Source organism: Chiloscyllium plagiosum, unplaced genomic scaffold (genome assembly GCF_037043375.1).
Source record: "Chiloscyllium plagiosum isolate Xiang-an unplaced genomic scaffold, Cpla_swu_hap1 HiC_scaffold_20, whole genome shotgun sequence".
In the NCBI taxonomy this organism is placed as follows: domain Eukaryota; kingdom Metazoa; phylum Chordata; class Chondrichthyes; order Orectolobiformes; family Hemiscylliidae; genus Chiloscyllium; species Chiloscyllium plagiosum.
Window position 1 is genome coordinate 31,645,200 of NW_028270158.1, and position 22,680 is coordinate 31,667,879.

The 22,680-nt window shown below is 40.2% G+C and overlaps 1 protein-coding gene across 1 annotated transcript in view; it reads right to left on the reverse strand.

Moving 5' to 3' along the window:
* Nucleotides 1-8,488: 8,488 nt before the first annotated feature.
* hs3st2 (heparan sulfate (glucosamine) 3-O-sulfotransferase 2) overlaps nt 8,489-22,680 on the reverse strand; it is a 77,094-nt gene continuing 62,902 nt past the window's right edge. Inside the window, exon 2 of the mRNA XM_043711026.2 lies at nt 8,489-10,246. Within this exon, the coding sequence (XP_043566961.1) occupies nt 9,628-10,246 (619 nt within the window). The 3' untranslated portion in view covers nt 8,489-9,627. The remainder of the gene's footprint in view (nt 10,247-22,680) is intronic.

The window sequence follows — 22,680 nt, forward strand, 5'->3', positions numbered from 1 at the left end:
AGATCCTGCACAGGATTCAGTTGCCTGAGGGCATGGGAACGTTTGATTGGCAACTAATGGTTCTAATTCCAGTAAGAAAGGAGTTCACTGATGGGAGCTGGAGATGCAGGTGTTTTCCTTCTGGCTGTTTGTAGAGATTTTGCAGCTGGAAATGAGATGTCAGTGCAGCATCTCTCAGATATCGAAGAGACCTTCTGAAAAAGACACCACAGCAACAAAACGGGTACTCCCTTGTGCGGGTCCTGTCTCTGTCTAGAAGGTCTCATTCTTTTTAATATGTCCTTGGAATTTGGTGCCGCTGGCAAATCAGCATTCATTGCCTGTTCATAAACCATTAAATGGCACTTCAGAGCCTGACTGAGCAATCCTGTTGGAGCGAGACTGTCATAACAATGAAATGATAGAGTCACAAAGCCATACAGGTAGGAAACAGGCCCTTCAGCTTGCCATCTTTATGCCGACCAACGAACACTAAACTACGCAAATCCCATTGACCTGCACTTTGTCCATAGCCTACCTTGTCCGGGCATTTTAATTATTCATCCAGATGCTCATTGATTGTATGAAGAATATCTTCCTTCAGGCAGGATGTTCCATATTTGAATCACCCACTAGGTAACAAAAAGAGATTTGTAAAGAAAGCTAATCTGTCTTTTCAGAATGGACACAGAACCTTACAAGATGGCTCCCAGAAGTCATATGATTGCTCTTGTTGGTAAAAGAAAAGGGGACAGACAGACATGGTACCTCAATGTTAAACACAAAGTGATAAATCAGTTTCCAGATGGAATTGGAGCTGAAAGCACAGAGAAACTTGAGGCTGCTGGGGAAAATCTCACTCGGCTTAATAATAGCCAAATTCCTGTGTCACTGGAACAGATCTCAGTGTCTTAAATTTCTCCAAATGTGTTCCCAAATTTGAAAGGACAGGAATAGATTACTTCTTTACAGCTTTGGAAAAGGTAGCGGGATAGTTACATTTACCCCAAGAGATGTGGATTCAAGTGATCTGAGGTCACTTGACCCTGTTCCCTGAAGTGACTGCTGCTTACAAACAGACTGAAGAGACAACCCGCCATTACCATGAGCTCCTGGCAGAAGCTTCTCATTGGAAAATCTATTCTGATTAAAAAAAACTGGAATTTGAAAAAAAAATCAGTGTTTGACCAATGGGCATGATCACTAAAAACAGAATGCAGTTATGAGAAATTAAGAAAATTGGTATTGTTAGAGAAGTTTGGAAATTATCTCTCTAATATATTAAAATGCACTTTGAGAAACACAAACTTACCTTGGGACGGGCAGCTACTGTGAATGCTGAGGTCTACGGACTGATCCACAGACTGCAGAATCACGAAGTCAATTCGAGTCAGAGAGATATACAGCATATACCCTTCCTTCCAACTCATCCATGCCGACCAGATGTCCTAAATTAATCTAGTCCCATTTACAAGCATTTGCATCTAAACCCTTCCTATTCATGTACCCATCCAGATGCCTTTTAAATTTGTCTGCATCAGCAGGACAAAAGAGAAAGGAGGCAGAGGAAGAGGAACTAGTCTTTAAGAAACAAAGATAAGGGAGAAATACAGGAAAGCCAAAGTAGAAGACAGAGCTGGGGAAATCATGGCCTGCCTTCTTTAATTGAATCTAAAAAAAAGGATGTAAAAAAAAATACCAGGATTTTCAGTGCAAAGGGGAAGTGGGCCCTTGCAGATCCAAAGATTGGGAAAGGTGGTGTCCTGGAGTATGTTCACCATTTGCTTGTCAATGCTGCTGCTGGGGTGAAATGAGGACTTCCTACAGAGAGGCAGAACAAATTCCAGAATGTTGGTCAATGGACGAACTGGAGGAGCTGTTGAGCTATCATAAGCAAAATCAATAGAAGAGTGAACTTATTTGCAGCTGTAATTCAAACGTATCGTTGCTAACGATCTTCCACTTGTAAAGGACTGACCTTGCGGACTGGAGGCTGTTACCCTCCCTCCAGCCCTCTCAAACCTCAAAGCTTTAGAACGGGCCAATGAAGCTGAGTGGATGGCATTACATCAGCCAGAACCTACAGCAGTTGGAAGGATGGGATCAAAGGTTATAGGAAGATTAGTCTATTGAGTTGGACAGTCAGCCATGATCGTGATGAATAGCGGAGCAGGTTTGAAGGGCCAAATGCCCTCCTCCTGCTCCTATTTTCTATGTTTCTATAATACTGGAGGCAGCTGAAAGGGGTTTAGAAGCACTACAGGAGAAGAAACAGCCCATGCACGTGGAAACAGCCTAGTTAAAATATCCAGGCTGAAACAGGAAAGAGGGAATTCCCCAAGCAGGTTGGGAAAGAGGGAGAGAATTGCCTTACCTAGTCAAACACCCTGAGGAAAGTCACTGGATAATCCTAAATGCCCAAAACCAAGCACAGTGAGAGTAAAGAAGCAGCAATCAGCTCACCCATACTGATCAATGTTAACTCTCCACATTCTGCGGAAATAGTATCAAGGAGATTTCAGTTCAAAACTCTCAGAGTTCGGAAGGCCCATTACAATTTCATGAGTGAGTTAAGATAATTTGTGAGATAAAAGATAAAAATCAATGTATTAGAAGAAAAAGTTAAAAGCTCAAAACCTTGAAGCAATTGGCAATGCTCAGACATAATCAAATAAAATCCAATTTGATTCTGATCAGGAGAAGCTGTAGAGGTGTAAAAATATTTGGAAGTGAAGACAGTCAAATATACCAATATTTTAGTTTAACATAAAAAAAATTCTTAATGACATACTTGTAGCAGCTAGAAGTGATTTTGAGGAGAGAAGTGAAGAAATATTGGAAAGTGGCCAGTATTAAATTGTTGTCTCAGAAGGAGAATTTATAACACTTCAGTCTGGGAAATGAACCGGAAATGCTTATCTATTAAAATACAGCAGTTGAGTTGACAACAGATTAGTCAGGTGCCTTTTTTGTTCACCCAACAGTGAGGAAGCCACAGGTAGCAATACCCATGAAGTTTCACAGTTAACATCTGTGCAAACTGTTGTACAGATTGGGAAGAAAAGGAGGAAGAGAATCTCCCAATAAAATGTAACAGAAAAAATGCAAGAGCTGTATTGCACCAGTCATCTGTATATGTACAGAGAAAAATGTGTGTATTTCTTATCTTTAATATCTGTAATGCAATTCTATAAAATACAAAGCTTTTTTTCCTTTTTTCTGCTAAAAGGGATAGTATACTACAAGAGTATTGTTAGAATATATATTTTCTAATGAGGCTAATCTCCCGTTATAAAATGGACACAGAATTTTACAAAATGGCTTCCAGAAGTCACGTGACTGTTGTTATTGATAGTGGACTGATGTGTTACCTCAGCACCAATTGTAAAGGAAGATATTTATAAATTAGTAAAGTCTTGGACAACACAATTGGTCCTTTTAAAGGTTTGAAAATTCAAAACATCCATGAGAATATAAACTTTGAATGACACCACAGAAAATACTTTGCTTTGAAGAAGTATCAGAGTTAACTTGGCAAGAATTTTAAATTTTGATCAGAGTAAGACTGGCTGGTGTGCTACGTATTTAGCAGAACATCAAGAAGAACTCTGAGAGACACCATCAAAGAGAAGATTTTTTGCAAAGGTGTTTTCAACAAACACTGAAAAAATTGCCAGACCAAAGGCCACAACACTTACAAAACTATAAAAATGTAACAAAGGAGACCTCACGTCTTCCCAGAATTTTTTCTATTCAGTTCACCTTAGAGAAACCTTCAACTACACAAGCTTCTGAATTATGGTTTCATGTTTTCAACCCTTTCATTTTGGAAGAGGAAACCTTCAAGTGAGCCTGCAATGATAACAGGTTGATCTTACTTTCATTTTGATAGGTATCTTTTATTTGTGCCTTCTTGTAATCTTTAAATCTATAATTTAGTTAATAACTGTATCAGGTTTAATGGAAGTCTCTTCTAAAAATAATTGTGTGGTAATTTAATCTTTAACTTGTTCAAGACTAACCTGATAGACGTTTAAGAAATTATGAGAGGTATGGATAGTTGGAATTTTCTTAACCAGGCTATAGATATCAATTACTCGGGGACATAGGTTGAAGGCAAAAGGGGGAAAGTTTAAAGGAGATATTAGAGGCAAGTTTTTTTAACATGGAAAGTGGTAAGTGCCTGGGATGTGCTGCCAGAGGAGGTGGTAGAAGCAGATACAATAATAATGTTTAAGAGGCATTTAAACACATCAATGAGTAAGCAGGGAAGAGAGGAATACTGACTGCATAGAGGCAAGGGGTCTTTAGTTTGAAGGGTTTCATGTGTCAGTGCAGACTTGGTGAGCTGAAAGGCCTGTTCCTATTCTTTGTTCTCTGTTTTAATGCTTTCCTGTTGCATATTTTTTAATGGGAGTATTTTATTTTAATTAAAGTTCTTAATTGGAAATTCTTAAAAGGAATGAAATGAGCTATATAAATTTTGAGTTCACAACCCACTCTGGTCATGATAGTATGTTTTGTACGATACCCACCCTTTGGTCTACTCTATGCTAACCTCTTGATCAAAGAATCAATGCTTGCACCCAGATCAATATGTTATTGTTCGAACTATAAAGCATTTTCCAATGAAGATTCACCATTCTCCACTGTGCTCTCATGTTCTACAGTGCAGCCTTGACAGAATTCAAAAGTACGTTTATCTCTGGCTGAAAATGAACACCATGCTGACTGTGTGCAATTAGTGACAAAAACGGAAATTAGGATAATCTTACGGCCTGACAATTCGGTGTCTTTGATTGTCAGCCTTGTACCAAGGGTACCGTAAAATGAAACTGAACGGGGAGCATTTTGGGGCCATTGGTGTTTTACAAAATGGAAATGAATGGCAATGGACTACGCCCATTGGGATTTAATGCAATGAAAGGATGTAGGAAGGAGTTTAATCCATTGGCATTCTGCACAATGAGTTGAAATGAGAAAGGATTTCAGATTTTGTAAATTTGGTGTGAATGGAAATCTATTTAGTCCATTGAAATTCTGTGTAATGGAAGTGAATGAGAGGGAGTTAGGTCCATTGGGTTCTCTACAATGGGAGTGAATAGAAAGGGGTTTGGGTGTTGATGAATTAGCAGTTTTAGTGGATATCAGAAATACGCTGTGTTAATGAGTTACTGACTCTGACCCATTTCTGCACGTCTTAAGTGAACAGTGGCTTTACAAACCCTGCAGCATTAGATAGAAACCTCTAAAACTATTTCTACCTCAGGCCATATGTCAGAATGCTGTTGTAATAAATGGTGTGTGTGTAATTCCCACTGGCAACCCAGTCTCTAACCTGCTCCACATCTGATACACAATCGCTGCATACTGTCTGTCTTGTGCCAAGTCACCTGATGGAATCTGCACAGCAAAACCTTCTGTCCTTTAGTTGCTGTTTGGGGATGTCACGTACCTCTCTCTAACTTCAAGGTGAAGAGAAAGGAAAAGCAAAAGATTGATCCTGACTGATTCTTATTGTTAATAGGGCATTGCTACAAGCCAGAGTTTTTGGCTGGAGATAGAGTGGAGCAGGGTGTAAATAATAGAATTAGCAGCAACTCATAGGGTCTTCTGAGGCTTGTTCTAATTCTTCTTGAGCTGCCTTCCTTTTATTTCCATTTGAGTGTGAGTCTCTCATCTCCTCTCTCTCCACCTGGGACCCTAATTAGAGTTCTGGCTGGTGCACAGAACTTACTCACCTGTAACTTACTCACCTGTAGCCAGTCAACGAAACCAAGATCTATGCAAGAAAGTTATCAATATTGTAGAACATTGGTGCAATGTTTCTCAAGCACTCTTCTAGCGGGGATTGGCCAGACTATGAAACTACTGGCCCTTGGTCTGTGTAATGGTGTTTGGATTTATTTCCCAATTTTTTATTTAATGGTAAAAGAGTGAACGAACTGCAGCTGATTTCATGTTTTGTTATCAGGTAAGGATTAAGAGAATAAAAACAAAAAGAAAAAAAGTAAAAAAATGGGATTACATTAGGAGATCAGAGAGCTGCTTGGATAGATCCTCCATTTCAAACAAAACTAATTTGCGCTCCTTTGTTACTACCCCAGCATTTTTGTGATTTTGGAATGAGGCACAGGTTTTGAAGAGAGATTCTGCTGATTAGCTTTGGTCAATTTTGGATTTTTTTTTCTGCAAAATTCTCATTCCTTTTATGTTTTGTATTGTGACAGTGGAATGCCAATTTTTTTTATTGGAGTGTGCAACTTTGTCAGAGTGTACTATTTTCACGGTGCGCCATTTTCACAGAATAAACCATGTTTAGTACTATGTGGAGTTGGTTGGCCCTAATAGAAAGGCCAAAACACCTTATCTATATTTTCTGTGGGACTTTATAACCCTCTGAAATGTTTCCCATTCCAAACAAGACACACCATGCAATCTCATTGTTTTGCAGTCAAATCATTGACAGCCCACCCTGAAATATATTGCCATTGTTTCTTTAACACTTTCTTAGCCACAAATGACACAGTGGACCTCCTCCCAACTCTGCTACATTTTTTACAAAATCATTCTTGTTGTTGAAGCACAGGAAAGAAGAGAGCAAGCCTTGTATTTTTACACTACTTTTCACCATCTCAGGATATTCCAAAATGTTCCACATCCAAATAAGTATTTTTGAAGGGTGGTCATTGTTAATCCAAAAAAAAAAGGCTGTCATTTTGTGCACAGTACAAGATTTGACAAATAGCAATGTGGTATGAGCAGATCATCTGTTTTAACATTGTTGACAGATAAATATTGGCCAAGGATTCTCAGTAGATACAAAAGCTCCTCTCTGACTCGTGCAATAGGATCTTTTTTGTCCACTTGGCAGGGCAAATGGGACCTCAGTTTAATATCTCACTTTAAAAGTACCGATCCCTCAGTTTTGTGCTGAAGTGTCGGCTGGGATTATGTCTTTGGTGTGGAACTCAAACCCACAACCTTCTGGCATCTCAATTTACTCCAACTTCCTTCCATGTTTTTAAAGTTTGCAATCTTTATTTTAGAAGCTTTAGCCCTTCACCCAATTTCCTCAACAGAAACAAAAATGTTGTGTGAATCCTTTCTATTTCTGACAACTTCATGCTATGTAGAAATGATGGCAGATAATGCTCAGGCAGACGGTATGAAGTAGATTTCATTATACTGTGACAATACTCTCTTTCATCGATCAATAAGCTTAAGTAAATCTGTTCCAAGGGTAATAAAATGTCACTATTGACACAGCACCACCAAGAATATAAGGTTACTAACTGTGAAACCTTGTTACGTCAAGTGCTGAGGGTTTTGACCTTCGAAAGATGGAGACAAACCCCTGGCTCAATGTAATTTGAGAGAGTAGTTATTCTAATTAAATCACATTATCTGCATTCATTTCTGGCTAATGAATATAACCCAGACAATTTGCGGGGAATATGGGAGGGATGGGGTTGGAATGGTAGGAGTGAATGTCTATCCACTGTGGCCATACAGATTACTGCTTCTCTTTCAGTGAGGCCAGTGCAGCATGGTGAAAGGAGGTTACAAATACAAATCTTGTAGGGAACCAGCAACTACTTCAGATAGGAATTCAGGCAGAACCTGTCATCTGCTAGCTCAATTAAAAAATTTAAATTTGAGATTGACAGTTTCTGCTAGGTTAGGATACAGACAAAAAAAACCTGCAGATATCAAAATAGACAGGCTGGAGGCTGGAAGAACACAGTAGGCCGGGCAGCATCAGCAGGTGGGGAAGTCGACATTTCGGATGTAACCCACACAGTCACCATGAGGCATCAATGCTGATCTTTACATATAACGCAGTGAAAGGGTCAATTTATTAAAGTCTTCCATGATCCAACTGATAGGCACAATTCTACAACATGAATATGTTTTTCTGTAGATTTGGACAATCTAGCGTGACACAGCCATTCCTTTGACAAGCAACATATCCCCTCTTTTAGAACAGAAATATGTGCCATTATTTTTCTCTGACAAATTGACTGCTGAGTTTCTGTGAATTACCCACAGTGACTAATTCCTTATACTTGCTTATAATAAAATATAGGGTCCCATTGTGAGGACAGGGCAGTCAGTTAAACAAAATGTTTCACCTAAATTACCCCTTAAACCAGTTTGAGGCAACTAAATTGCCTGTCAAGACCTGTCTAGTGAGAAATGGAGCGGAGTAGAAAAATAAGGAGGATTCAAAGCTAACTGAAAGAACTTCTGTGCCAAGGATGGGTATTATTGTATAGTGTAATCATTATGTTATTAAACTTGTAATCTACAGAATGTAGCAGTAATTTGGACTTTGAATGATACTATAAAACAAGTTATATTGATTAGCTTCCTATTATACGTCTTCTTAGTTGGGCTGTTGTAGCACAGTGGTAGCTTCCCTACCTGAGTCAGGAGTTCTGCTTTCAAGTCCCATCTGCTCCATAATGTGTAATAACACCCCTGCACAGTTTTATTCGAAAATATCAACATGTCTCTACGTTTCCTTGTTGCCCATTTTACATGAGTACCCTAAGTTACATTCTACCTTTTAAGTTCAAACTCTACCTTGGGCAGTTGAGAGTTCGAGAACGGAATGCTGGTCTCAGTAAAAGTGACCATGAAACTATTGTATCATTGTAAAAAATTCAACTGTTTCACTGATGCTGCCTCAGGATTGAAATGCTGTCCTGACCAGGCTGGGCCTGTTTATGATTCCAAGTCCCTCACCAACATGGTTCACCTTTGCATGCTGTCTACAGACACCTTGAATTGTTTAAATCTCAGTCTACTTGTGGGATAGGCTGAGGACATTAAGGACATTAGCTGGGCCGCATACTGAGAATGAACAAACAATAATGTACACTGTGATATCATATAGCAATAGATCCTCTCTATAAGTTGGGGCAATGCTGATAAATCCATGCTAAATAAGCCTGTGACAACTGAAACACCCACAGGGATTAGAAAAGAGAGATTAACGATTGCAATAAAATAAACTATGAAAGAGGAAATCAATAAAGGGAGAGAAGCATAGGTCTCTACATTCAATCATTCCTTCAACCATGATACATGCTGCAGAAGGATTTTTATTGGATTCTTTGTTTTATACTGCAATGGGGTGAGCGTCTGTTTGTTTTAGAGCACAGGTGAATCTTAGAGTTCCAATTGGTTTCAATGGCAATATTTCAGATGCCAACGATATCGGTACAATACGACACATTTCACTTAAAAAACACACACATCATTTGGACTGATGCCACTACACTGCCTCAGTAGTGGACCAAAGTGATGGGTGGTCCAAGTTACCCCAGTGTGTAAATCTTGTGGTTGGCCCTGGTCTCCAAGTGATTGCATCCATAACTGACCCTCATTTCCCCAGTGGCTTCCTCTGGAGGCGCCCCAGTGGTTTGCCTTGCTTTTCCCAGGATTGACCTAAACTCTGATGAATTACGGAGGAGGATCTTTAGCTCACAGTCCAACCTCAGGGCGTCAGGTTTGAGCTCTGGAACAGCTTGCCTGTTGTGTGCCAGACAGGCTATCATTTTGAATGTGTTAAGTCCTCTAATATGGAAGACGTATATAAATTTTCTCCTTTTTTTCCTCAATTTGTGGTGATGTTAGTGGTTAGTCCCATCGAAAGTCATGTCCCACCATTTGATAAAATTTAATATTATATGATCTGTAAAACTCCTTCAACTGCTCAATTACATCTTGGTCTATTTGGACATGAGTCCTTCCTTTTGATTTGCCGAGGCACCTCGGCGTGCTGCTGCTCTCTGGTTTTTTCAGGCAAGGAAAGCCCTTGGTTTTGTTGAAGTAAAAGTGCTTGTCGGTGACGATCCTCTTGAGGCCCAGGAAGTCCTGCACTTTGCCCATTTCTCCGGCTGGGTCGATGATGAGCCTCTCCCCACTGACAAAATGGATCTGGGAGAGGGGAAAGAACTGGAGCCAGTTCTCCAGGTGCAAGGCGTAGATTCCAATGCGGATCGCACTCCAAGAGGCATCAATCAGGCCCAGGGTCCTGTTCTTGAAGGCTAGAACCTCAAAGGTCGGAATCTCCGGTTTCTTGGACAGTGTCTGGGTATAGTCTGAAATGGCTCTCGTCACTGGGTTCCTGACCACTACGATGAGTTTAGTGCCTTTTGCCATCGAGAAGATTCGCTTTGGTGCCTCCCTGGTAACAAAATAACTGGGTGTTTTCTCCATGGTGATCTGACCATCCAGCGTCTTGGGCATCAAGCTTCTAAAGACATATAAAAAGCAGCTATTAGTATTCTTGGTGGTAGTCTATTCAATTATCTTCCGATCTACATAGAATGCATGAAAATGGTTAACAGATAATCAGACAAATGATTTTACATGGTGTGCAGAAGGAGTTTCAGTCAGTGGGTCAGGTCCATGACAGGGGAGATTGTACATCAGCTATGTAAGGGGCTTTCTAAATTACTTTTTTTCTCAAGTACTGCATATTACAAACAATCAATTTGCAGTGTATTGAGAATGTAAAAAGCAAATGTGCTCTGATGAGGTGGCTACATTCACTTTGACATCTAGAAGGACAAAGGCAGGCTTGAGGATTAAATGATTAGTTACATTTCAAATTTAATTTGACTCTGCAGAACTCTTAAATGTGATATTAACTTCCTTCCAAAGCTGAGCTATTAAAGGTATTAAGTTACTGCAAACCTTCCTTTGCTGCCTTGCTTTTATATTCCCAATCCTAACCACACAGGAAGTGTTCTTTAACCATGCACCAGTGTGACTAACAGATCATAAAATATTTTCCTGTCAATCTAATTTCCTCACAGTATTATTTATTTCTGAGAAAATTCCTGGCCCATGTTATAACATCTCTCCAAATATTTGCTGTGGTTCACTGAGTGACATAAATTCCTGAGTCAGAACATTATGGATTGATCAGAGATTGAGCATAAAATGATATTGATATTTCACTTTATTTCATTAAGCCCAATGAGTCCATTCCAATGTTGATCTTACATTGAAGTCTCCTCCCATCTTTCCTCATCTAACCTTATAATTGTACCTCCCTATTCCTTATCTCTGACATATTGCCTACCTTCCCCTACAATGCATCTGCATTATTTTCTTTAATAATGCCCTGTGGTCATGTTCTTAGAAGTTTTTTTCTAAATTTCCTATAGGATTTCCTGGTGATGATCTTTTATTGATAGTCACTAGATTGCATTTTTACACAAGAGGAAACGTTTTCTCAGTATCCATTCAACCAAAACCTTCCATAATTTTAAAGACCTCTGTAAATTAATCTTTAGCTTTCTGTACTCAAGAGAAAAGAGGTTTAGCCTCTCAATACTTTCCTGACATGTAAACTCATACATTTTTGCTATCATCCATGTCAGTCTTTGTGAACTTTCCAGTGCCTCTATATGCTTTCTATATTCAAGCAATCAGAACTTCATGCAGTAATCTGTGTCATTTAACCAAGGTTTAAGACAGGTTTAGCATAATTTATCTACTTTACGATTCTACCACTTTAGAAATGAAGGCTAGAACTTGGTTTGCTATTCTTTTAATGATCTTTTTCTCCCAGAAGTTTTTCTACTCAATGTAGACTTGCACTTCCATTGGTTTCATTGACTCTAAAGCACTTTGGGACATCCTGAACTGCAATAGAAAGAAAAGATACTTTCCTTTTACATCTCTGACTCATGAACAAGCACACATTTAATATTTGAAACCACTCTTACATCTAACTTTTCATAGAGTCATACAGCATGGAAACAGATCCTTTGGTCCAACTAGTCCATGCCAACCATGTTCCCAAACTAAACTGGCCCCACCTGCTTGCATTTGGTCCATCTCCCTCCAACCCTTTCCTATTCATGGACTTATCCAAATGTCTTTTAAATGTTGTAAATGTACCTGCATCCACCACTTCCTCTGGCAGTTCATGCCACATATGAACCACTCTCAGTGTAAAAAAAGTTGCCCCATATGTCCTTTTCAAATCTTTCTCCTCACCTTAAAAAATGCCTCTTAGTTTTGAAGTCCCCTACTCTAGGGAAAAGACCCTTTCTATTCACCTTATCTACGCCCCTCATGATTTTCTAATCCTCTGTAAAAGGTCACCCCTCAACCTTTTATGCTCCAGTGAAAAACAAAATCCCAGTGTATCTTTATCAAACCTTCTATCCCTGGCAACATTCTGGTAAATCTTTTCTGAACCCTCTCCAATTTAATAACATCCTTCCTTTAGCAAGGCAACCAGAACAGTACACATGATTTGGAGATGCCGGTGTTGGACTGGGGTGTACAAAGTTGAAAATCACACAACACCAGGTTATAGTCCAACAGGTTTAAGTGGAAGCACACTAGCTTTCGGAGCGTCGCTCCTTACCACCTGATGAAGGAGTGTGCTTCTGAGAGCTAGTGTGCTTCCAATTAAACCTGTTGGACTATAATCTGGTGTTGTGTGATTTAGAACTGTACACGGTACTCTAGAAGAGGCCTTTCCAATATCCTGTACAACCTCAACATTACATCCCAACTCATATACTCAAAGGCCTCAGCAATGAAGGCAAGCATTGTTTACATGTAAGGCAAATTTCAAACTCCTCGATCTCTGTTTAACAGCTCAACCCAGAGACCTCCCATTAATTGTATAAGTCCTGTCCTTGTTTGTTTTACCAAAATACCTCACATTTATCCAAATTAAACTTCATCTGCCACTCCTCAGTTCATTGACCCAATTGATCATAATCTCTTTGTAATCTTCAACCTCTCTGTCCCTCAGTTTTTTTTGTTACTGTTTAATCAAACTGTCTATAATTAAAGCTCATTTTCATGTACTCCAGTTTCTCCTATCACTTTCTTTTGATGAAGTTAGTGCATAATCTTTGATTTTGACATGTTTGTTTTCTTCATAACTTTCCAATTTCCACCACCTCAGACATCCCCCTCCTGCAATTAGTATTTATTTCACACCTGAGACTGGCCTTAAGAATGAGGCAGTGGGAAATAATTATAGAGAGTCAGGAAATGGTGGAAGGAAGTGAATAAGTATTTGACATCAGTCGTTGTGGTGGGGGACACTAATAACATTCCAAAAATACTAAATAATCAAGGAGTTAAAAGGGACAGAACATAAATAGAATGACTATCACAACAGATAGTACTAGGGATACTAAAACCAATACTTTTCCTGGAACCGATGAGTTGTACTGATGTTAAAAGGAAGTAGCTACAGAGAAAATGGATGCACTAATGATAATCTTCTAAGATTCTTAGATTCTGGAAAGCCACAGAGGGTTTGAAAACTGCCAATGTAATGCCCTTATTCAACAATGAGAAGAGACACAAAACAAATAACTACAGGTGGTTAGCTAAACATTTGTTATTGGGAAAATATTACAGTCCATTATAAAGGATATAATAGCTGAAATTTAGAAATACAAAATATAATCAAGCAAAGTCAACATGGCTTCATCCTGACAAGTTTATTAGAATTCTTTAAGGAGGTAACAAGCAGAATAGACAAATATTTTCTAATCAATGTGTTCAGAGATATTATTACACACATCCAGAACAGGTGACATTTTACCCTGGTCTTCTGCCTCAGAGATAGGGACACTACCACTGGACCACAAAAGCTTTCAAGGGAGCCAAGAGAAACAATGTAACAATGCAGCAAGTTACCTCATAAGATAACAGCTTATGGTGTTGGAGGCAATATATTAGCACAGATAGATGATTAGCTAACCAACAGAAGACAGAGACTTTCGAGGGAACTTTCTGGCTAGCAATCTGTAAATGGTGGAGCACCATAGGGACTAGGGCTGGGGTCACAACTATTATAATATATATTAGTGACTTGGATGAGAAAAGTAAATGGAACATCACTAAGTTTGCAAAATACGCAATAACTGGTGGGATGATAAATGGTGAGGATGATACAAACAATCTACAGTGGGGCATTTGATAAGGTTAAGTGAGTGGGCAAAAACTTGGCAAATGGAATATAATGTGTGAAAATGTGAAGTTGTGCATTTTTATTTAAATAAAGAAAAACTGCAGAAAATTTCTGCCCAGAGGCATTTGGAGGTCCTTCGGCATGAACCACAATAAGCTAGTGTACAAGTTCAGCAGGCAATAAGGAAAGCAAATGGAATAATGGCCTTAATTTCAAAGGGAACGGAGAATAAAAATGGGGCATCTTGTTTTAGCTATTTAGACCATAGCTGGAATACTGTGAACAGTTTGATCCCTTTATCGAAGGAAAGATATCTTGGTATTGGAGGCAGTCCAGAAAAGGTTCATGTTTGATCCCGGATATGGAGGGAGTTTCTGGTGAGTAGGTTTGAACTTATTAGAGTTTAGAGGAATGAGCCATGACCTTGTGTGTAATGTATAAAATTTGTAGGAGGCTTGATAGGTTCAAAGTGGAGATGTTGTTTCTTCTTGTCAAGAGTCAGAGGGCATAACCTCTGAGCAAGGGGTCAGCCAGGTAGGACAGAGATGAAAAGCAAATTCTTCTCTCAGATTGGAGTGAATCTGTGGAATTCCTTGCCACAGAGAGCTGTAAAAGCTGAATTGTTAAGGCTGAGACAGACAGATTTTTAATTAGTAAGAGAATCAAAAGGAAAAGATAGGGAAGTAGAGTTGGAGATTATCAGATCAGCCATGATGATTTCATCGAATGGCAGAACAGTGTTGATGGGCTGAATGGCTTGCTTCAGTTCCTACATCCTTTGGTCTTGTGGTTACCTACCAACCATTTCTCAATTTGTTTCTGTCTCTGTGCTACACGTTTCAACATTACCTCCAGGCAGTGAAAAAAAAATCCATAAACTAGAAGCTCCATTATGGCAGGGGTGAGCAGAGGAGAAGATAACTGCAGAGGTAGTGGATACATTTGTCAGTGAAGAATGACTCTGCAAGGATTTATGGTGTTTGAAATCCACATTACTGTGCACGTTTCCCGGGGATGGACTAACAGAACAATACCAGAGGTAAAAACAATGACTGCAGATGCTGGAAACCAGATTCTGGATTAGTGGGTGCTGGAAGAGCACAGCAGTTCAGGCAGCATCCAAGGAGCTTTGAAATCGACGTTTCGGGCAAAAGCCCTTCATCAGGAATAAAACCTGATTATTTTAGGTATGATTATTTTAGGTAAAGCTTTATTCCTGATGAAGGGCTTTTGCCCGAAACGTCAATTTCGAAGCTCCTTGGACGCTGCCTGAACTGCTGTGCTCTTCCAGCACCACTAATCCAGAACAATACCATATAAGAGCCAGGAAGATGCCCACATCAGATCTTCACATTAGTCAGAATTCTTTTGGCGGCCTGACACAGTAGGAGGTCACTCATCTCACAGGCCTGCTCCATGCATTATCATTGCATTGTTATTTAACATAAACTGCCATTACTGGAGGGATACAAACAGCTTTTTCCCTGACAATGCCATTAATATCTCTTAATTTCTCTTCTCAATACATTTTGATCCAGTAAGTGACATTGAATCAAACTCCCTTTCTCTGGATGTTGGTTCTAAGTGTTAATTATTTTGTGGGAGACTTTTAAAAAAAAATCCAACTTATACAAAACTGGCTAATCTTGTACATGTGTCTTCATGTTCATCATGCACTGTGTAAATTAAATAACTTGTTTTCTGCTTCGTGCACAAGACCTTTTATTGTGATAAAGACCTTCAAATAAAAAAAGGAAATTGCAAAGTTGTACAGCACTTTATCATGTACACATACCATGCAGCAGGCTGTAATACATCAGGGAACACTTACTCAGAGTAATACAGCAGAGAACAAACAATACATTTGATGGAAACTCAGAGTAAGTCAGCAGGGAATAATGCATCTGGGAGGGATACAGCAGGGGACAATGCAGCAAGTAATAATAGGTATGGGAGTAATAGGGCATGCAACAGTACATTTAAGAGTTATACACCACAGAATATTACAGCTAGAAGAAATACATTTGGGAACGACACAGCAGGGAATGGTTGCGTTGTGATTATGTTTCTGAGCGAGCAATCCTCTTTTAGAAACATGAATTCATCCCACTGCAGTGACTTGTAAGGTAAATTCCACTTATTTTATACATACCTAAAATAAAAACTGGTCTCAGTAATGGTGACCATGAATTGTCAACAAAACCATCTTTAGGGACTTTAGGGAAGGAAATCTGCCATCTTTACTTAGTCTGGCTAACGAGTGATTCCACACCCACAGCAATGTGGTTAACGTGTAACTGCTCTCTCAATTTGTCTTGAAAGTCACTCAGTTGTATCCAGCTGTCAGAAAAAGGTAAAATAAGACTGAAAGTAAAAGGATTACTATGAATTCTCTAGGCACTGGAAACAACATTCTGACCAGCCATTATTACAAAGATCCTGATGAAGGGCTTATGCCCGAAATGTCAATTCTCCTGCTCTTCGGATGCTGCCTGACCTGCTGTGTTTTTCCAGTGCTATGCTTTTTGACTCCAATTTCCAGAATCTGCAGTCCTCACTTTCTCCTAACTACAACATGGTCTTCCTGGCTAACATCTGGCATCTTTGTATCAGAACTGGGACAGTTGTCCCACAGACTAATCAAGCAATAGAACAAAATAGTCTATTCACAGAATCATTCCATTTGGTGGATGTCCCAGATACCAGCATCACCATTCACACACAGAGCCACCAGAGGTGGTAGTGGAGGCAGTCAAATGGGAGTTGCCCTGGCAATCCAGAACACTGGCATAACTTATGTCATCTTGTAGCATCAAGTCAAAAAGTGAAAAAGGAACCCCCCTGATGATTCCCTCATATTGGACTTCCTTGGCTGATGAATCAGTATTCCTCCATGTTAAAACACAGAGTAGAAAGGGTGCAGAAAGTACTTTGGTAGGGAACTTCAATGCCCATCATTAACAGTGCCATAATATTACTCCTGACCAATCCAGCTGAGTCCTGAAAAGATTTCTCACAGACTATTCTGCAGCAGCTGGTGATAAGGAAGAACTTTGTTGACCTTGTCCTCACCAATGTACAAAAGATAAGGCTGAAGTATTTGCAACAATCTTCAGTCAGAACTGCAGAGTGGATGATCCATCTCAGCCTCCTCCTGAGCTCTCCAGGATCATATAAGATTGTCTTCTGTCAATTAGATTCACACTTGATATCAAGAAGTGGCTGAAGACACTGGATACAGGAAAGGCTATGGGACCTGATAATATCCCAGCTGGAGACTTGTGTGTTAGACCTATTGGTGGTCTCAGTCCAGTTGTCCACGTACAGCTACAACACTGACTACTACATGACAATGGAAACCTTCCAAGCCATGTCCTAATATAAAATACAGGGCAAATCCAATCTAGCTAATTATTACCCCATAAACTTATTGTCAATCATTAGCAAAGTGCTGGAAGGTGTCATTGACCGTACTATCAAGCAACACTTAGTTTGAATATTATACTCAAGATGCTCAGTCAGAACCATGTGGCTCCTAATATTATTACAATTTTTGTAACAAACATGGACAGAACAGCTGAATTCCAGAAATGAGGCAGAAGTGACTACTCTTGATATCATGGCAGCATTTGACTATTCAAGGAGACCTAGTGAAAATGAAGTCAATGAGAATCGGGGGAAAACTCTCTGCTGCTTTGAATTATAAAAGCACAAAGGAAAATGGTTGCATTATTGCATGCCAATCATCTCAGCAGGAGTTCCTCAGGCCAACAAAATGGATATCGATTTGCTATATGACTCTATGACTACAGCTACACATTAATGCCTTTCCTTCCAATGTAAGGTCAGAAGTGAAGATGTGTTTGATGATGACACAACGTTACCATTCACCACTTCAAGGTGCTGGAACAGTCTGTAGCATGTGAAAAGACATTGACAACAGTCATGCTTGGTATGATAAGTGACAGGTAATATTTACCTCACATATGACAGGTAATGACTGACTCCAATGCGAGAGAAACTAGCCAACTCCCTTTTACATTCAATAGTTTTATTATCATTGAGCACATTGGCCAGAGCTTTAACTGGAACACCACAAACACTACAAAGCAAATGGAAGGCTGGAAATGTTGTGGGGGTAACTCATCTCCTAACTCCCAAAGCCTACATCATTTACAATGCACAGGTCTGAACTGTGAAGAAATATTCTGCATTTGCCTGGATGGATGAAGCTCCAACAACACTCAAGCTCAACATCATCCAGGACAAAGCAGCTTGCTTAATTGGTATCCCGTCTATACTCCCTCCATCACTCGTGCACAGCAGCAGCATGTATCATCTACAAGAGACATTGTAGCTACTCAACAAGGCTCCTTGCAACCCATGAGCTTTACCAATGGGAAAGTCAAGATCAAGAGATGGATGGGATCATCATCACCTTTAGGTTACCTCCTAAGGCTCACATCAACCTGACTTGGAAATAATATTGCAATATGTTTGCTTTTTCTTGGAATTTCCTTCTTAACACCACTGTGGATGTACTCACATGACTTGGATTGTAGCAGTTTGGATTGGGCTTTGTCTTTAGCTGGGTGTTTTAACTAATGCGTCAACGTTTAGGTTATCTCCCTTAACATACGAATCTGGGAGTATTGAGGTATTCAAGACTTCAACAGACCTTAAATTAACTGTGATATGCAAACATTACATTCCGCAGGCACAAACAAAACAACTTAATATTAAAGCGGACATGTTACAACAGAGAAATAGGTTTCCAGTGGAACGTTATGCTTCAAGTGAACCAAGCTAAGTTGGATTATGAGATCTTTATACTTCTGGTTCATATGCTTTAAAATGCTGATATTAGCATACGCAGGTCTCTTAAAAGGTTATGACAGTGCAACATAACACAACGTTCATCCCTTTTTCTGTTGATAAAACCTCATCCCAAATGGAAATACATGGTTGTACATTAAGTGTGTGCTGTCAATGTTTTAAAACAGGCAAATAAGGAAAACAGAGTTTAAAAGTCTAACATTTCAAGCTTCAGTTTAAGGCTTTGGAGGTTTGATGATTGCCTTGATCTGGTAATCATAAATTCAGCTGGATAAGTATTAATTCCCTGTTGCACATGTTTGACAAATTGATTGCCTTGCTGCTGGGTTCTGTCACTCACTGTCACTAAACAATCATCTTCAAGATTTCTTTCCTCTTCATGCATGATCGGTGAGCCACACATTGCAAAGAAACAGAAACCAGTCAATGTAGTATCATGATCAGTGTTGAATTCATATGATACGGAATGGTTGCATTTCTAGAAATCTTTTCTGGACCTCAAGTATTTCTAACAAGCATTGTTCTCCCAGTTCTGGTAGTTCTCTACCTGCTCATACACTGTGTACCCCTCCCATCAAATTTATAATTGAAGAAAAATGTCCTGTGTCTCAGAACTTCAGCTGTGTAACTCAGATTACTAGTTGCTGGGAAATGTCATTTGCAATTGCCTCCCAAGCATTTCTTTCACGAGGGATGGTAATTCCCTTCCCCACTGGGGTTGCATTAAAATGACATATGAAAATCTTGCTGTGTTGCAGAACTAAATGCTCATTAATTTAGAAATACTTTTCATATGTCCTGCTATATTTTTTGAGCATGGAGTGACAATGTGCTATGGGTCACCCCTCAGTACCCCTATCTTGAAACAGTTTGCCAGTGTACTGGAGTCCATTGTCAGACACTATCTGATCTGGGACACTGAATAAACAAGAATAGTGCCCTGTCAGTGTCCTGTTGCTAAGTTGTTGAACAACAGGAAATCTGGAGAAGTAATTCATCACAAGGCTGTAATCTTACCCATGCACTGTAAATAAGTCTGTTGCTACTTTCATCCAAGAAGTGGATGAAACATCATGTGGATGTCCAGGCTCCCTTCACTGCTGGGTTCGATATGTAAGGCGTGCCTCTCATACACTCACCAGTTGTTGAATGGCCTATACATTTCTGTAAATCTTTTCTGATCCCTTTCAAGTTTCACAACATGTTTCCAATAGGAAGACGACCAGAATTGCACGTAATATTCCAACAGTGGCCTAACCAATGTCCTGTTTAGCTGCAACATGACCTCCCCACTCCTGCACTCAATACTCAGACCAATAAAGGGAAGCATACCAAACGCCTTCTTCACTATTCGATCTACCTGCGACTCCACTTTCAAGGAGCTATGAACCTGCACACCAAGGTCTCTTTGTTCAGCAACACTCCCTAGGAGCTTACCATTAAGTGTACAAGTCCTGCTAAGATTTGCTTTCCCAAAATGCAGCACCTCACATTTATCTGAATTAAACTCCATCTGCCACTTCTAACTAAAACCTTTAACAGCACACTAGTCAACAGATGAGCACCATTGACCAGAAACTGAACTTGATTAGCTGTATAAATACTGAGGCTACAAGAGCAAGTCGGAATCTTGCAGTGAGTAACTCAGCTTCAGCATTCCTTCTGATTCCATGGGCCTCTGAGGTCCATGTGCAACAGCAACTTCTGGAAGCCAATATTAGAATTGGTGTGCTGACACCAGTTGCCGTGTGTGGAACCTTGGAGAGAATAATACACACCTTATGATTCCCCAAAGCCTGTCCGCCATCGACAAGGCACAAGTCAAGGGTGAGGCAGAATATTCCGCACTTACCTGGATGGGTGCAGCTCCAACTACATGAGGTAATTTGACACCACCCAGGACAAAGCAGCCCTTTTGATTGGCAATCCAACCACAAACATCAACTCCCTCCACCACTGGTGCTCAGGAGCAGCAGTGTGTACTATCCACAAGATGCACTACAGAGATTCACCAAAGATCCTCAGATAGCACTTGGCAAACTCACAATCACTTCCATCTAGAGGGACAAGGGCAGCAGATACATCAGAATACCACCACCTGCAAGATCCCCTCCAAGCTCTTCACCACCCTGACTTAAATCTATTGTCATTCCTTCATTGTCACTGGGTCAAGATCTTGGAATTCCTTCCCGAAGGGCATTGTGGGTCAACCCACAGCAGATGGTCTGCGGGGGTTTGCAGAGGTTCAAGAAGGCAACTCATCTCCACCTTCTGAAGGGCAACTAGGGATGGGTAATAAATGCTGGCCAGCTAGCAATGTCCACATCCCACAAATGAATTAAAAAGAAGATATTAATGGTTGTGAAAGCTTCTGATCACCTTCTTCCATTAACACAGTGTATGAGATTAACAGTGTGGAAAACTTGGTCATCTTCTGAAATGTATCTTTTGCTTCGTTGAATCGGAACCTCACTGATGTGTTTACATTTCTGTATATTCTTAACCCTTTCCTTGCTGTCAGCATTGAGTTGTTGTACCACCTTATTGGTCATGTTCTCCAATAAACTGGTCAATAAACAAACGCTTGGGGTTGCTGATTTAATAACAAAACTTTGAGTCTGTTAATCCTAAAGTTAATCCTGAGCTGGTCTTTGATAAGCTTCCAGACACTGTTTCTCCACCTGCTGTGAAGTCCATCCTTGATAATGGCAAGTATAATTTTTGTTCACTTTTCAGAGTCACTTATCATTTCATAATGAGTTTCTGCTATCAATGATTCTATCCTAGCAATTGAACTCAACCATCACAAGCCATGTCCCTGACTTTGTGTCAGCAAAGGTTAAAAACTGCTCCTCTTTTCAGAGCATAGACTTTATTGACAGTCAAGAATGCAATAGCCATATGTAAGTAAAAGCACTTTAGTCAAGTGTGTGTTGCTGGAGAAACACAGGTCAGGCAGCATCTGAGGAGCAGGAGAATCGACGTTTCGGGCAAAAGCCCTTCATCAGGAATGAGGCTGAGAGCCAAGGGGGTGGTGAGATGAATGGGAGGGGGTGGGCTGGAGGGGTAGGTAGCTGAGAGTACAATACATAGATGGGAGTTGGGGTAATGGTGATAGGTCGGAGAGGAGGGTGGTTGGAAGGAAGAATGACATGTAGGACAGGTCATGAGGGAAGTGCCAAGTTGGAATGTTGGAACTGAAATGTTCAACTCCCCTCCCACTCCACCAAGGAAATGCAGATCCTGGGCCTCCTCCATCACCACTCCCTAACCATCCGACGCCTGAAGGAAGACTGCCTCATCTTCTGCTTCAGGACCCTCCAACCCCATGGTATCAATGTGGATTTCACCAATTTCCTCTTTCCCCCTCTCCTCACCTTATCCCTGTTCCAACCTTCCAACTCGGCACTGCCTTTATAACCTGTCCATCTTCCTCCCCACTTATCCGCTCCACCCTCCTCTCTGGCCTATCACCATCATCCCCACCTCCATCCACCTATTGCCTTCCCAGCTACCTTCCCCCCAGTCCCACCTCCCTCCCATTTATCTCACCACCCCCTCATTCCTGATGAAGGGCTTTTGCCTGAAACATCAATTCTCCTGCTCCTCGGATGCTGCCTGACCTGCTGTGCTTTACCAGCACCATACTCTTGACTCTAATCTCCAGCATCTGCAGTCCTCACTTTTTCCTAAAAGCATTCTAGTCTGCAGTTTCTGTACAAAACTTCACTGTCTTTGTGCTTTAGGTCAAAGTGCATTGCAGCTTATTTAAAGATAAGCAAAGCAATCTTAGAAATGTATTTTGTCTTGAAAAAAATTACGTTCCAATAAAAAAAAATCTGTTTTCTTGGTGGCTAATGCCATATCCACAGATTCGTACAGCTGCCTATTCT